Source organism: Vitis riparia, chromosome 5 (assembly GCF_004353265.1).
Source record: "Vitis riparia cultivar Riparia Gloire de Montpellier isolate 1030 chromosome 5, EGFV_Vit.rip_1.0, whole genome shotgun sequence".
NCBI classification, from domain to species: domain Eukaryota; kingdom Viridiplantae; phylum Streptophyta; class Magnoliopsida; order Vitales; family Vitaceae; genus Vitis; species Vitis riparia.
Window position 1 is genome coordinate 8,864,366 of NC_048435.1, and position 17,830 is coordinate 8,882,195.

The 17,830-nt window shown below is 30.5% G+C and overlaps 2 protein-coding genes across 2 annotated transcripts; one reads left to right on the forward strand and one right to left on the reverse strand.

Moving 5' to 3' along the window:
* Positions 1–5,800: 5,800 nt before the first annotated feature.
* Positions 5,801–7,652, forward strand: LOC117915468 (plasmodesmata-located protein 2). Its single transcript, XM_034831066.1, has 3 exons — positions 5,801–6,836; positions 6,953–7,066; positions 7,176–7,652. The coding sequence occupies exons 1-3, from the start codon at positions 6,071–6,073 to the stop codon at positions 7,181–7,183; spliced, it is 888 nt and encodes a 295-aa protein (XP_034686957.1). The 5' UTR covers positions 5,801–6,070; the 3' UTR covers positions 7,184–7,652.
* A 2,012-nt stretch (positions 7,653–9,664) lies between these two features.
* On the reverse strand, positions 9,665–10,246 carry LOC117914905 (mitochondrial import receptor subunit TOM9-2-like). The gene has a single exon (XM_034830422.1). It carries the CDS (start codon positions 10,199–10,201, stop codon positions 9,908–9,910), a length of 294 nt encoding a protein of 97 aa, XP_034686313.1. The 5' UTR covers positions 10,202–10,246; the 3' UTR covers positions 9,665–9,907.
* Positions 10,247–17,830: the final 7,584 nt, after the last annotated feature.

Below are 17,830 nucleotides of genomic sequence, written 5' to 3' on the forward strand. Positions count from 1 at the left end.
ATAAAGATGAGAGGTCATGATGTATTTGTCTTTGTCCATGAAATATATAAACCCTTTTTCTTGAACTTGTGAGCTCTTTATCTAACTTTACTCCAAATGATGTAAATGAGAATATGTTATTATAAGAAGCTTGGTGATTCATATTGGAAACATTTTGCATCGCAAAAACAACAAGGTTGTTTCTTACTTAATTCATGTAATGGAGAGCACATGTTGTGACATGTTACTTTACCTACATCAAAATAATTTGGTGTCATTTCTAAAAACGTACATGTAAATAAACAAAAAAATTTGTGTAATGATTTTATTTTGTGTACCTTATGGTTATTCCATCCATAATAGTTGTCGGACCATGCTTGGATGAAGTAGCTTTCATCAACATCACAATTGTAATTAAATCTTGAGGATTCCAAATTTAATTTCCCAATTTTACCTATGAATATCCTTCGCTGAAGGGGACTTTGGATTGACAAAAACGTCTCTACACGGGAAAAAAAGGTTTCACAAAATTTCTTTACAAGTTTGAGAAATCTTAAAAGAACACGTATTTTTCACCTTTCGATAAAGTCATTTTAGGCTTTTGATTGGCTTAAAAAAAAAACATTTTCATCGTTATTTGTTAAAATCAAAGCGAAAATATTCTTTTCTAAAGAATATTAACATTGATATTGTATTGTACAATTATTAATTTTAATACATTTTTATTTGACTTATTTTTTTTATTGTTTTACTTACATTGTAAGACTTCACGAAATTTGTGCTTATAATAGTAATTAAATATTTAAAGATTTCTTTCTAATAGGTTTTAAAAGAAAGGAAAAAAAAAATCTATAGGTAAAACTTAGAAGTAATTATTAGAAAAGGAACCTATAAATGTTTTTTTTTCTTTTGATGATAACTATTTCAAATTCTTCCCCTCTTTACTAAGCTTGCTTAGATTATGTGAATAGACAATAGCATAGTCTCAAGGTCCATGAAATATATTAGGAAAAGGAAAAGGATATTTGAATTATTGAAAGATTTTACATTTTTAAATCATTGAATAACATTAAAGAAGTACCGAAAAAATTGAAGTTTATTTTTATTCTCTCTTATTTTTCTTTTATTTCATTTTTTATTTTATTTTATTTTTCTCATAGAAACTACAAAATCCATTAACGATTAATGACAAGTTGAGAGTCATCCTAAGTTTTTATTGTGATAAAAAGATTCTTCTTCACATAACACTACTCTACATCAGCAAGTTAAAATAAAATTATTCAAAGAAATTTAGTGACCTATGATGATTTGTAGTGAAAGTTATCTAACGATCCATTCCCTCTCATGTAGATATCACGAGCTCTCACAGTTTTAAAAACCATCTATAAATTCTTCTCCTAATTGATTTGGAATATTACAATCACCCCATTCACAAACTCAATCAAAGTCCTACATCGGATTAGGGATCGATTTTGATGTCATTTATAATGACTCATTTTTTCTTATATAGATATTGTTCGTTCTGAACTCAATAAATTTTCACAACTTTAAAACACGTTTACATAATTAAGAAAAAAACTTCTATATCTACAGTAGTATGAAATTAAATGTTTTTGAAAATAAACTAATAGGATGTGACATATGATTGCAATTTTCATAACATCATCCTAGCAAATTACACAAAACTTTTGCATGGGGTGCATTGTTGTTGTACAAACTTGTATTAGGCTATAGGCAATAACGATAACAAACCCCAGCCCATTGCTTAAATTGGTCTAGCTTGGGCTTGACCATGTGTTTTTGAAATGGATTGTGGTTAAGTCCGGGAAGCACCTTGATCCAAAAGAATCGGCTCCGTCCAAGACTAAGAAAGAGAGAAGGAAAAAAATTCATCCATGTTTGACTAAGAAAAGTACTTTACGGTGTGTGATTACAAGTCATAATACTTGCAAATAAAATAAAATGGGCTACTTTCTTAATCAAGCCCAAGATAGTCCACTTTAAGCAATGTAGTGAGGTTTGACATTTACACCCTTCAAGTTTGGGTTATATACTTGACTAATTCGAAGTTTTTTGAAAAGTTCCCAAAAATATTTGAAGAAAAATATGAGAAAAAGAAAATAGAAAGAAAAATCGAAAGGAAAGAAAAAGTGAAAAAAATTTAATTTGAAGTCAATAAATTATTTTCATATACGTTTCAAATTTATTTTACTTATTTTTTTTTTCATTACTAATTTTGCTTGGTTAAAATATTGAAGTTTTTTTTTTTTATTAAAAATAAGTATTTTTATTTAAAAAAATTAAATTTAATATTTTATAGTAATTTTCTCTTAATTTTATTGACAAGTAAAATTTTTATATTTCAATACTAAAATTTTCCTTTCCATATTATTTAATTATCAATGATCATTTAAAAAATAATAATAATTCAAAGCATACCAAATTACCAAAATAGTTGTATGATATCATACAATTATTTTCATAATTTTATATATTTTTAATTATTTAAAAATATGATAATTGATAATTAAATATATCAAATCAATTAGGTAATGACTAGAAATATAATGTAACAAAAAAGTTTTCATTTCTATCTTCTTTCTAAAGAAAAATAATATTTGATGATTATTTTAAGGAAAAAAATCTAGATTTAATATTTCTTTATTTAAAATGGAATATTTTTGTGTAAAAGTCAATATATTTTGGGGACAGGGACAATCATGATGATGATGATGATGCATGGGAAGGCCAATGATTAAAGAAAATAAGGTGTGAAATTCAAGAAGTTGATCAAGAAAAGCTCAAAATTTCCATCACATCACAAGTGTTTGGAGCTTATTAGACAAGAATGAAAGATAATGGGGGCTTATTATTATTGGGAACCTTTAATGTAGTCACACTCTGCTTTTTTCTTTGCTTAGAGGCCATGCCTTGAATACAACCTCTTCTACTCTTCTGCAGTTTCCTTCACAATCACAACCAGCTTTGCTTTTAGCCCAATTTTTAAAGCAAATTTTAGTTTAAGAACAAACAAAAAGTCATTCTAAAGGAAAGGCAAATCTTTCGAGATACTAATTTTAGTTTAAAACTCCATATAGTAAAGTGTTGTTCATTTTAATGTTTTATTATTTCAAAGTCATCCACTTGCATCATACAATATTCTCATTGGGGAAGGAAATGCATAAAAAGAGATGACACATGATCCATGGTGTTGGGCATAATGGATTTACACATAAGATCCCAATGGACTTTAAAGGATGTGCTACACCTAATCACAGTTCAACAAAAATGGGTTCACATGGCTCATGTTTTCATTAGAGATGACAAAACTTTGTTGTGCTTCGTAGGAGACGTCAGGGGTTGAACTTTCCATTGAGCTCATGGGAATTGATCAACTTATAGGAATTGAAGGGTGCAACATGCCTTAGATTTTTTTTATTTTTTTTATTTGATGAATAACAAGTTTACCTTATTATATATTTAATTCTTTTATAATTTAAGGTTTTATTTTTTTAGAGCATACAACCAGAAAAAAGAAAAAGATCTTCACGATTGTATTATTTCTCATTTGTTTTTATTAATGAATTATTGCACGTTGGTATATTCCATGGGCATAAAAATTGCATTGATCGTCAAATCACATCAAAATATTTTGTGTTTTTTTATTCCCGTGTGTATGTAGTTTGATTGAAATCCAGAGATGACGGATGAGGTGACCCGTCCCTAAGTTGCATATTTCCGGCCCTAGTTTTTACGCATAGTGCATTTGGTGCGTTCCTTTATATCATGTTAATTAAGAAAATCAAAGTGATCAATTAATACCCCCAAATGCAATTGTCTTGTTGGTAATTAGATTCAGATGAATACAATTAAATGTGGGATTAGAAAGGCGAGTCTTGCCACAGACGACAAGCATTAGAGACAAGTGAAAAACAAAGAGTGAGTGTTCCCAGAAATAAAAAATAAAAAATGGACCATGTGCTGTAATTACACTACTTAGATATACATCTACCGAGAGAGCTGTCACGCTGCTGCTATGCATTCTTGTCTATATTGTACTTCATATAACAGTAGAGTCGTAGACCCAAGCGTTACTGTCAAAATTATTTTCATTTTATTTTCTTCCACAGTCCTTTTATTTAAATCATTGCTCAAGGAAAAGATGTGAAAGTGATGGCCGATTACGACCTCTCATTTTCTTTCTCGGTTTGGTATTGATTTTAAGGATAGCATTTAACTTAAAATAAATAAATATTTGATAAATTTTAAGAAATATTTTAATTTTTTTTTTAAATTACTTAAATACATTTAATAATATTTTTATTCCAAGTATTTTTAATGAAAATGTTTTCTTTAAAAATGTTTTTAAAAAAATCACCCATCAAATATTTAAAAAAAAAACCATTACAAGTGATTTTTAACATTAGAAGTAATTTTTTAATTTGTTAAAAGCTTTTTCTAAAATTTATCAAACACCTAGAACCTTTTTTATTGTGTGATTTGAAAATAATTTTATATTTTTAAAAATAGAAAACTATTTAAAAAAATTTTTAACAGTATTTGACTGTTATTCTTTAGAAGTAAATTTTAAAAACAAAGTAAAATAGAAAATAATATTTAGAGAATAAGTAAAAAGTTGTTTTCATTTGTTTTTAAAAACAAAAAGAAAATATGAGCACATATGGTCATATTTTCTAAAATTTGTGTTTTAAAAATGATTTTTAAATTGAATAATAAAAAACAATTTTTAAAAATGAGTTTTAGGAAATATGATCAAAAGAATCCTTAATTTTTTTAGAAATATTTTTTTTTGACAAAAAACGTTTCCTAAAATCACTACTAAATAAATTATATTATATTATTAAGAAATCACCGATAACGTTTTTTTGAAGTTTAGACTAAAAAAATACTTCTTAGCTCTTAACATCATTATAAAACAAAATCTAATTCAAAAAATTGGTAGCTTAACATAAGAGGAATAAACTCCTGGGATTTGCCTAACTGTGTGTGGCCCTGAAGAGGATCCACTAGTCAGGACAGGCCATGTGGAAAGAAGAAAAAGTAATATATTCTTGCAATTTAAACTGTAAAAATACGAAACATATCCATTATTGGCAACTCCACCATTCCCATGTTAGTTTCAGAGTAATACTACTGCATGACAAACAAACTAAAATACCAAAATAAAAAAATAAAAAATCAAAGGTAGGTGTTTGATTTGTTGAGTGCTGCCATTGTTAGATTTGTTAATTGGATTAGAGTTTATTTTCAACTATGGGGCATAGAGAAAAAGAAAACGAATGGATGTAATATGCTAGTCCTTGTCATACATTACTATCATTCTGAAGGGAATGTGTGTTGCCAGGGGAAAAAGGAACATTTTCTTTGAACTTAATACTATCATGGGAGGCATGGGTGATTGAAGGCATTTTGGTCATGAGGTTTTTCCCCAAGTATTAAAAGCTGAGTTCAGATGGTTTGGCTCCACATTAAAAGAGGATGATGAATGAAGAGCCAACCCCTGTTGTTATTGAATTCAAACCCCAACTCAAGTGTTGATGTACTCGAGTCAAACCACATGCACTATACTATTGCACTCGCCTCCCACAATGTCAGATGCCCTTTTATCAGTTCAGACTCGCCATAGCCTCATAGCCTAGAGAATATTGTGGTTACTTTTTTCAAAATTATTTTATTGAAATCCTTTTGTTCTCATTCTCTTCAAATATAAACAATTCCTAGCTTCTATAAAAAGTAATATTTTTATTACCCTATTATCACCCGTATATGGAGAGTAGAGTACATGGTAGGGTTGGGGAGTACTATTGTACAGCTCAAAACTACTTCTGTGGGGAGAGGGGGTTGTCATTTGCCCTCTCATCTCTGCACATCTAAAGCTAGGCAGAGGCAGGCATTCAAAAGGAAAGTAATCCCTATTCCCCAAACACCACAAAACCAGAGGCCCTTTGGCCGAAAAGAAGCACAAATCAGGGCACAATCCTCCAATCCTTCGTCATTTTCAGCCAACTCCCAAAATCTCTCCAGCTGCCCATGATTTGATTCATCGACACAGCAACCCCCAAACCACCAAATGGGTTTTCCCACAAATCCCTTTTCCCTCCTGTTCCTGTTTATGGTTCTCTTCACCAATCTTGAGCTCACCCCACTTGCTGAATCTGCCACTGATTACACCGCCTTGGTCTACAAGGGTTGTGCAGAGCAGGCACTGTCAGATCCAAACGCGGGACAAGCCCTCTCAGCCCTTTTTGGGTCTCTAGTTTCTCAGTCTACCAAAGCCAAGTTTTTCAAAACCACCTCTGGTACTGGCCAAACTAGCATCACTGGCCTCTTCCAGTGCAGGGGAGACCTCTCCACTTCTGATTGCTACAACTGTGTGAACAAGCTTCCCCAGATGTCTGACAAATTGTGTGGCAAGTCCATAGCTTCTAGGATTCAGCTCTATGGGTGCTACATTCTCTATGAAGTAGCGGGTTTTGCTCAAATTTCAGGCATGAAGATGCTATACAAGACTTGCAGTGCCACGAATGTTGCAGGAAGTGGGTTCGAAGAGAGAAGGGACACTGCCTTTTCATCCATGGAAAGTGGCATGGTTAGTGGCCATGGCTTCTATGCCACCAGCTATGAATCTGTATATGTGTTGGGGCAGTGTGAAGGGGATGTGGGTGATGCGGATTGTAGTGAGTGTGTGAAGAGTGCTGTGCAAAGAGCTCAAGTTGAATGTGGAAGCTCCATTTCAGGCCAAATCTATCTCCACAAGTGCTTCATCAGTTACAGCTACTACCCAAATGGGGTTCCCAGGAGGTCATCATCAGATTCTTCTTCTTCATCTTCATCAGGTAAACTGTAGGGAAAAACAGAGAAATTACTGGAAAAACTTGGGGTTTTTCTCCTATGATAGAAAAGTGTTCATTGACTACTTTATTAATGTTGGGATTGTGGTGGATTGGTGCAGGGACACGTCAAACTACAGGGAAGACAGTTGCTATTATAGTAGGAGGGGCAGCAGCATTAGGGTTTGTGGTGATCTGTATGTTGTTTGCTAGAAATTTGATGAAGAAAGACGATGGTATGTAAGGATTGAAAGTGAGATTGCTCATTATTTTCCACTATATCTTCTTTATTTATCTGGCTGTCTAATGGGGGTTATGATTGGAATTTGTGTCTTTTTTCTGCAGATTTCTGAAAGGAAGAGTTAGGTCTGAAAAGAGGCAAAGTTCTTTTTTGAGGTGGATTCTTTCTTTATGTATTTTTTTTTCCTTTTTCTTTTCAAAGAGGAAATGGGTTTTTGTGGTGCATAGATAGAGAGGTAAAAAATGTGGGAATTGTTGAAGGGAAGAAGAACATTTTGGAGCATGAAATATGGATTTTCACAAAGGTGAAAAAAGAGAGGAGGGTGTTTCATGTATGTGGAGGAATGAATGTCCTTTAGTTGTGGGGGAGAGAGGAGATGGGAATAGAGTAATGGGTTTTGGCCTTTTTTTTAAACATTACCATGTGGCTGTTTGTCTTCTTTCACCCATCTGAATAATGCTCCTCCATTTTCTTCACTGCCTTTGTGCTTTTCAAAAAAGTAGTATGACATCTCTCTCATACACAAATTATGTATATTTTGAAAATGACATTCAAGAGCCTTATTTTAGCCTCTTCACAGAGACTGGTGACCTTTTGATGTTGTGCTTTCTCTCCTCTAATCTTCTAGTATGATAAAACTGAGTTCCAATAAATTATCAGAATGGAATCTGTTTGATAGAATTTCTTACCAAATAGAGTGTTTTTAGCTGAGACTCCATGTTCATCAATTTCACGTAATGATCAAAATAGTAGGCCTGCACTGAATTTATCATCCGATGGTTTGATCAGGTGGTTTCCTCACCACCAATTCTGAGTCTCTGACCTGGTCATTAGGTCAAGATCTAATGTTGGTAATTATTTTTAGTCAAAGTTTCATAGTACCCATTTTACTCGATCTCTGAACCCCCCACAAATTCTCAGCTTTTGTGTAAAGATGAGGGAGCTAGCAGCCCTGTTCAGCTGTAAATGTGGGCATATTGGAGCTTCTTTTTATAGTAAGGAACCTTTGGGTTGTTTGTACGTTATATATAAATTGATAATTTCTAAGGTGTAACCTTGGAAGTACGTGCCCTGGTGACCATTTCACATGGCCCTGTCTCTCCATCTGCCTAATTTGATTAAACAATGCTGCAATGTCATATTCATCTTCATGTATTTGGTGATTTGGGTTTGTCCCTTTGGCTGGTCATATATGAGATTTTGAATTTAATGGGTCTGGTTCCACCTCCCTTTTAGACTCTTAGAACCCCCTTCAAGGCCATAAATAAGAGAAAAAGCGAAGAAAATTATAGTTGAAGGAAAGGTAAATGACTAAATGTAATTGCAAGGTGGAAAAAGTAGGAAGGTGGTTGGCAAAAGAGAAAGGGAAGGCCATAAAGCTTGGGACGCGTTGCTATTCCCGATGCAGATGGAGGAGGAAGGATTGCACTTTCTCACCTCTTGATTCTTTGTATGGGATGAAGTCATATCCTTAAAACATGAATACCAGGGTCTGTCATCCCATTTTCATTTATGAGATTTTCTATGCCAGCATGGAGAATTGGTTTTTGAATAGAAAAATTCCTCTCTTGAAAAGATGAGATCCTCGAATAAATTGCTGAACTTGGCTTCTTTGAACAAAGTTGGCATAGCCTTATCCAGACTTGGGATATTTGTTTCAGGTACAAATGACTTGACATTTAACTAATAATTTAAGCAATTCAGGACCAAATGACTTGAGATTTGAAAATATTTAGGGGAAGGGTTCAAAAATTGGAAATTAGCGAAATTCCAAAAGAAAAATATGAAATTATTTATGTTGGAAAATAAAATGAAGGGTGGAATTGAAGGTAGAAACTGGAGATGAAGCAACTGGGGATGGGTCCACCCAATCAGGAGACGTGATGGGTTGTCACGCACTGCGCACGTGACACTTGGGGTGGGGTCTTTGATTTTGGTCATGAGAATGAAGAGGCAAGTGGGTGGTGACAGTTGTAAATCCTTTAACAAACTTATCAGTCCGTCTCACTCATCTTAATCCGCATCCCCGAGTTGGTAGTTGGTCCCATCTCCATCTTGACTTTTGTTTTATTCTTTTTTTTTTTTGGCTTTCCGAATCACTTTCCCGGTGCTTTCCTTGCTTTTCTTTTCTTAGGGGTTTTCCCGCCAAACAGAGTATTCAACTTTGATTTTGCATTTGGGCAAACAGTCTTTATGGAGGTTCCTTCTCATGTCTGTTGCGGGGTTTTGGCAGGGTGGCACAACTAATTCATAGGTGAGGTGGTTATTAGCATCTACCGTTTCTCGAAAGAAAAAAAAGCTAAGATAGAGGTCATTGCCCAATCTGCAATAGGTTGAGGTAATTTAAAGACATACAATGAGAGGGACGATTATGCCAAAACTTAAAACAAATAAGAGAAATTGGAAACAAACAAGGTATTAAAACATAAAGAAATTGGTGTATGGTTGATATTAACAAGTTTCATCAGATATACCAGAAAGGATTCACAGGAGAGATGTTTCCATTCAAAATCTGATCATTCCATTGCTTGAAAAGTAAGATAGCAATTTTTTTTATTATTATTAATTTCTCAAACAAATAGACAGCTCAAAATAATAAACCGGTGCATGAAAATTTAAAATTGAAATCAAATATCAATTTCCATAACTGAAAATTTGTTCTAAGAATGTAATGTACCCTAATTCCCAAATTTCAGATTGAAATCCAAAATAATTGTGGCATCCGTCCACCATCAAATCCAAAACCCTCCCACAGGAAGCATCATCCATCAACTTAAACAATGTGATTGAATCCCTAAACCAAATCCTAACCCTAGCTGTTCACCAGAACAATGGATCAGTTGCGAGCGGGAAGGGGAGTGGTACCGAGCAGAGTGGCCTGTTGCAAATCGAGATCGTTAAGCTGTTGCTCCCGATCCATCTCGATGATGAGAGGGACGACGAGAATGACAAAGGTGGTGCCGGCGATCCAGGCGGCTTTTCCGGTGCTTCGGAGGAGTTTCTTTGTGACGTAGGAGGCATCCGACGCAGCTCGCTTGCCATGGAACATAATCCCCGATCCTGAAATTGAATTGGAAATCCTAGAGACGAGCCCTGAGTTGCTCTTGCTGTCGCTGGACCCGCCGGCCATGTATCCTCCTGTCTTGCTTTCAGACGCAAGGTGGATTCTATTATTAATAGGGGGGAAATTCCCTTAAGAGTGTGGGCCGGTGTGGCCATATAGGTTAAAAAAACAATACAGTTCAAAAGTCTTAAAATGTTTTTTATTCTTTAAACTACTATTTTCCATAATTTTTTTTATTGAAAATAATTATTTTCTGAAAATATGTTAATTTTATGAATAAATTTAAGTTGCTTGAAATTAGTTTTAACAAAATATTTGGAAAAAAGAATATTTTAAAATTTTTATACCCTAGTTTTTCTTAAAATTTTATTTTTCAAAAAATTAAAAATTATCTTTTTTAAAAAAGAGATTTTTTAAATTATTTTTATAATATTGCTATTATAAAAAATTAATATCTAGAATATTTATATTTTTATTTTCAAATAAAAAAAATGTTTGAACAATATTTTTAATTTTCAAATTTTGTTTTCAAAAAAATGTAAAACATGAAAGCATGGATTTTGTTTTCAAATTTTTCTTAAAATTACAAAAAAAAAAAAAAAATCTAAATAGTTGAAGACCAAAAGGGAATAACATAGCATTAAATACCTTGTGATGCCATGATATAAAAATAATTAATATTTGTATAACACGTGTTTGAAATAAAATATTATTTTAAAAGTAGGATATCTTAGTACATGAACTTTGCTATGATGTCAATTCTTACATGGGACTTTAACCATATCATCTAAAAATCAATCCATGGTGAGTGGGGTAGGGGCATTCACCATTACACCCTATGACGTATTTTAAGAGTCATCGTTTGGATAACCGTTCTTCGGGTTTAAGAGCAATATTGTTGCACTTTAATATGATACAAATAATTATTTTATTTATTAAAATATGAATTATTATAAATAAATATATTATTATATTAGAATAATTTATTTGATTAATTATCATGATATCAGAATATTTTACTAAACCATTTTAGAATAAAAATTATAATAAACGAATACAATATTGAGAAAATTACCTTTACGGTGGACGAGGTAAAAAAAAATGTCAAGACTACCCTTAATAAGTCAAAAGCAATAAATAAAAAAGAGAAAATTACCCTTTAAGGTGGGTGGGGTAAAAAAATGACCTGAAATGGTTAATAGTTTTGATAAGTACGGTAAAAGGTAGACAGAAAAATGTGATAATTTCTCCAAAAGCCTTTTTTTTATTATTTAAATGCCAAGACTACCCTTAATAAGTTAAAAGCAACAAAAAAAAAAGTGTTCTTTAACCCCAACTGTAGCTTGTTTATATTAAAGTAGAAAAAATGCAAAGAGGAAAAAGTTTCAATACTTCAGGTCATGAATTGAAACCGTCTCTACAAAGCTTGTTTTTGTGTGTGACTCTAGCAAGAAATCCATTAAAGGTGGGAAAAAATAATTTTTTTTATACGCCAAAAAAACAAAAATACCTCAGTTTATGCAAATAAATAAATAAATAATTTAAAACTCAATGAAGGAACGAAATATTAATAATTTTAACAGTGTAGATCCGATATATTAGATTTGAAATATTGAAGGAGGTTTTGAGAAAGAAATGACATTTTTTGTGTGTAAAATGTTGTTAAATTTTATTATTTTTTATTTTTTAATATTATTTTGGTCATATTGAATGTGTATTTTTATTTTTAATTTATTTTTCGGGTTGTTTGATATGATTATTATTGATTTCCATTGAAAAAGTATCCATTTTAGCTTTGTTGTTGGGACTAGTTTGACATGGTATAGGAAAAAAAAAATTCTTAGTTGTTTCATGCTTATTTGAGACCACTTTGTTTGTATATTTATGAACATATTTGGATTTTCATTGAAAACTGAAATCATGGTATATGAGACCACTTTGTCTTTTATTATAAATTTGTTAAAGAGTTAAGACTACTATATTTTTATTATGAATTTGTTACTTTTTTGTATGAGTATTACATTGGTATGATGTATTGAATGACTAGTAGTTTGAAGGTTGTGTAAAAGAATCATTACTTCAGTTAAAAATACAAGTACAATACAAATGTAATACAATTATAATGCAAAAACATTAACATTATGATACATTACAATATACCAAAATGACAAAATATTGAATTGTTTTTTATTATACTAACATTTCTAAGCTATCATGTTGTATTCCTATCATGATCAATGTTTGAAGCAACCTTGCAAGCCAAATATGAATTCACAATAATCTTAATTTTTTTTTTAAAAAAAAAGAGTTAATAATTTCAACACATGAATTTGTTAATGGTAATCCAATGATGTATAAAAAGACATTTATAAAATAATTTTTTTTTATAAAAAAATATAGAGGTACAATAAAAATACAATAACATTACAATACATTATGATAATGTAAAATTTTGAAAATTTCAAATTTCTTATTGATGGTTGTACCACGTATGGTGATTGTAAGGCAATAGCACGTCGATGTAGCCAATATGAACGTAATGGAGAATGTCCAGTCTAGTACGAAATAATAGCATTCATCTGTACTTCATCATCAACTCTATGTATAGAAAATAATAGAAAAAATAATTGATTAACAAAAATAATGTGCATAGGAAAGACTAGTCATTATAATGTACTCATTAATATTTTGATATTAAAAATTACTATTAAAAAAATAAAGATGAAGAAAGTATACTGCTATGCTATACTACTAGCTATGAGGTCAATGGGCCTACATTATCTTCACCATGAGCAAATAGATCATTCAATAGTGATCCATAGGCTAATTTCACAATGCATGGCAACCAGAAAATTTTTTTAAGAGAAAATTATAGAACATTTGAAATTAAATTAAAAATAATAAAAAAATTGTAACAACTAGTGCTATAAAAACCTTACTACCATGTGGTGGTGATAGGAAAGATTAATTGATATTAGGTTGGTTATGACTTCCGCTATGATGAGAAGATGATGGGGTTTTGTTTCTATTATGTCGATTTGCTAGTTTATCAATTACTCTTCTTATTATTCAAAGTAATTGGTAAATCTATCTATCTGTTGCATTATACTCTACTATAATTTCCTATAAAATTGTACGAAGTGTAAAAGATGTATATTATTATGCATAACATGTTTCGTTTACTCTTTAAATAAAAGAATAGATGTAGAAGATTCTTATATCACTAGTCTTTTTTTCAACTTCATCTACTAGATTAGTAGGGTCTTCATGTGCATTTTCCCCCATCTCATCTTTCTGAACCTACAGTAATAAAAAGAATATATAATTTTTAAAAAATTAGTTTTCAAATATGAAAATAAAAGAAATAGTAGAAAGAAAATTTTGCCTCTTACATGGAGTAGTCCAAAGTCACCATAATCCTGCAACTCTACATGCACCATTTTCTTCATCAAGTCATCACTCCACACTCTACATGTAGAGATGGTAAGTGGCACCAACATAATTGGAATGTAGAATTTATTTACATAAAAAAATTGATACAAAAATATTCCACATATCAGTCTGTTATTTAGAAAATACTTGTTAAAACATAGAAAATGATATGAAAGTCTTCAACATGTAATAAAATATGGTATCTACCTACAAAAAAAAAAAACAATCTGTAAACCATGAGCTTTTATCTAATAAAAAATGTCTAATTCCAACAACCAATGTGTCTACAAATTGGCCCCAATTAACATTGATGTCAAAGTCTCTAGCAAGTAAAGTACACCACAACTCATGGCTACCATCCAATTTGATGTTGAAGCAAGTAATGTAGCACATGAGAAGAAGATAAACAATTTTTTGAAGTCGTCCATGTCTTCCATTAAGATAAGCCTATCTCTAAAGAGTGATAGGTTTTCCATTCTATTATTCCTATTAGTATATGAAAGTAGGAGCCTCTTACCAACATATGGGATTTCTAGAATTTCACCTACATCAAAACAAGTAATTGAAAATTGTCTTTCTTGTCTTATGTCTAACCTATAGTGGGCTATATTGAAATGATTTATCATCCATCTGCATATGTTATGCCTTTGCTCTGTGGAAGAAAGTTGAAGCAATCCACCGAAGACAATATCTTGAATTATAGTCCTATTTTCATCACTTAGATCATCAAGTAGATGTCTAAGTTTTTTTGTGGAGCAACAACTATTTATTTTGACCTCCTATAGAAGTAAATAAACGATATTATAAAATAAAAATTAATACAATAAGATTAAACAACAATGTCAAACATTAATATAGTTAAAATAATATAATACTAATTACAAGAATGTTCAAACCTGATGGTATCATTTTGTTTTTTTTTTTGCCTTTTATCCATGTATTATGGTCCATGTTGCACTATAGAATTTACAACAAATAATTAGTGGTCATCATTAAAAAAATTTAAATGTATAATAAATCAAGTAATGTTATAATAAGTTGTACTTCTAATACAATTTTATTGTAAATATAGGGCATTTGTATTGTACCTTTATTTATTTTGGTGTAACTACTGTTAGTGATCCCAAACATAGTTTCATATAAGCTACTGCAAACACACTGAACCAATGTACTCATGAGAACAAATTTAGGTTGTTTAACGGTAATCCAATATGTACACATTGTTAATACTCATCATGGGCAACCTTCTAAACTGTATATAATATATAAAAACAAGTTATAAAATTTAAATTAAGCTAGATTTTGATTTGACGTCATTCTAAAATTTTAAAAGTACAATATATCAACTATTGTTCTAATGTGTTGTACTTCTACTATAACTGTATTGTAAATGTAATGCATTAGTGTTGTACTTTTATTTATTTTGGTGTAGCTATTGTTATTGATCCTTATTAGAATTAACTTTATTTTTTCATCTTATCAGTTTATGCCCTAATTTATAAAATCCCAACCACTTGACTACAAAATGATAAACGAGAATCTAAACAAAATCCAAAAAGCAAGAGATAAAATTAATGAAAAATACAAGTGACTATAACAATGGTATAGAAGAAAAAAATCAATTAAAACCAAGTTAAAAAAAAAAGACATTTATGATAAGAACTCTTTTTCTTTTCTATTTTATCCCTACCTTTCCTTTCTTATACTTCAATATTTTATAAAAATTCACTTTCGGTAAAGTTTCTTTTTCAATGATCTATCTATTAAGGAAGTTGAAAATAAAAAATAAATCAATTAAAACCAAGAAGCAAGTATCCTATAAGAATTGCACACCGATACTCATATAGGAAAGCAAAAGTGTAAATGATACATACAAAGAGAACCAATTATGATGCTTGGACTCATCTAAAAATATTGGACTAGTTGGGATTCAAGTTTCCTATAGGTTTAATTATACAAAAAATAATTCTACAAAGGTGTTTATAGAAGAGTGTTCGATGCTTTCAACTTTAATGGGTTTAATTTTTTGACAATGAAACTCAATGTAATGATAAAGAGTTCATGGGTCCAATTCATATGTACACAAATGATTTTCTGTATGCTTTTAATTCAAATGTACTAGAGCATTTTAAACGAGACAAATAAAACATTATTACTTGTGGGTAATCAACTATATATTCTAATTCCCCAGTAAAGGAATCATTAAGTACGAATTGTTGGAAGGATAAAGAATGTTTGGAATTAAAAGGCAACTAAGTCATGGAATGGCCTTCATTTTCCATACCAAGTCCAACTTTGCACAAAGTAACTAAAAATATTTCCATTTTAAGAATAATAAAGGAGCTAATGCACTAACAAAATTTCATAGACCTATTAGTAACCATAATCAAACCAAAAATGATTTTCATTCATAAATAAAGTCTACTTTACAAAACCCAACATAGTCCTATCTTTTAGAAAGTCTTACTTGCATTTTGGGATATTTAAGAACATTTTTAAAGTCTTATTTATTCTAGATTCTTCAATGACTACCTACAGCTAATAACCAAAATAATTACAACAACTTTAATAAAAGGTCATATTGGTTTTCTCCAAATAACCAATTAAAATAATGCAATCAAACTTCATTCATACTCTATCTTTCCATTTTCCTTGGTTATCTGTTTCTTATATAATTGATCATGAACTAGAAGTAGGTTTTCCATTATTATACATAATTAAGAAGACAATTTCTATAGAGAATAAAGCCCTGAAATGATGACAATACACAAGTCAACATAAAAGCCTTAAAATAACAACATCCTCCTTATATCTTACTGTTGAAATACTAATATCCCCCATGAAATTAGCTACTTAAATGATTATAATAACTAAAATGTTATAGAAAATTTTTTCCAGCAAGATAAAACCAACTTCTGAACATCCTTCCAATTGAATATGCTCTGCATATCCTAATGCATCTCATTCATCCATTCTAATCAAGGCTTAAAATGATTATAAAATAGTTTCTCTTATTTTTATTACCAAAATCCTCATCTAGAAGCAATTTTCATAATATTAATCCACTTTTATTTAGTCTTGCAAATCAAAGAACATAACACCACAACAATGCAGACCAATGTGAACAAGTACCCCATATAAACCCTAGAAACTAAAATCACAATAAATAAGATTTCTAATATTTAAATGAAAAAAATTTCAAGTATTTCACATACATTGAAAAAAGATGTAGTTGAAGATATCGTCAAAGACACAATGTCGAAAATGGAAACACAATGACGATGATGCAAAATGGAAGCCTTCGACGGAGACACCATTGGAATAGTGGAACTGAAGACGAATACACCAGATTGAGTATGTCATTGAGGACACAATACGATACGAAAAGGAAGCCTTCACGAGGAGAGCATTGGAACGACAAGTTTCTTCTCTATTTTTCTCAATTTTTCTTTTCTTTAAAAATTCTAATTTTAGAATTTAATTAAAAGGCAAATTGGTCTGATAAAAATATAAGGCCTTCATAAGAATTATCACATTCACTCACCCTTTTGAGTCATTTTTTTACCCCACCCACCCTAAAGGGTAATTTTCCCATAATTTATTATAAGCATGCACACGTATCTTATTTTATATATATATATACACATCATAGAAAATGTAATATTATGCTTTTTAATTATATATCTCATAAGTGTATCTTATAAAACTTTAATTATATTTATTTTTATCATTTTTTTATGTAAGAGAAAATTAAAATCAAACAAAATTTTATAAATTTTATTTTTACTTTAATTGTTCGAATATGGTTTCAAGAAAAAAAAAATTAAAAATCATTTTTAGAGAATATAACTCAAAAAAAAAATGTTATCCACACCAAAATCAACCTAAAAGTTCTTATTGTTATTTTCATTTTTTTCTTTGTATTAGCTTTTATATGACAATAAAGTGATTTAAATATAGATTTTGTGAACAACAATGATAAATTTATTGAAAAGAAGTATTATGGATTAATATTAAGTTTTTATTTCCTTATTAATACAAAATTTTCCAATTATTATTAATGGTGACTAATTTTTTAGCGCCACAACTAGTGTCGTCTATCCTACTTCTCAATACAACATTTCCTTTCTTTTTCTAGGATGTAGCCAAATATATATATATATGATTATCCCTAAACACAATTAGGATATACACTCTTACACTCTTCTTAGTCTTTTATGGTGTTAATACAAGTTTTGTTTATTTATTTGTATGAGTGAAAGG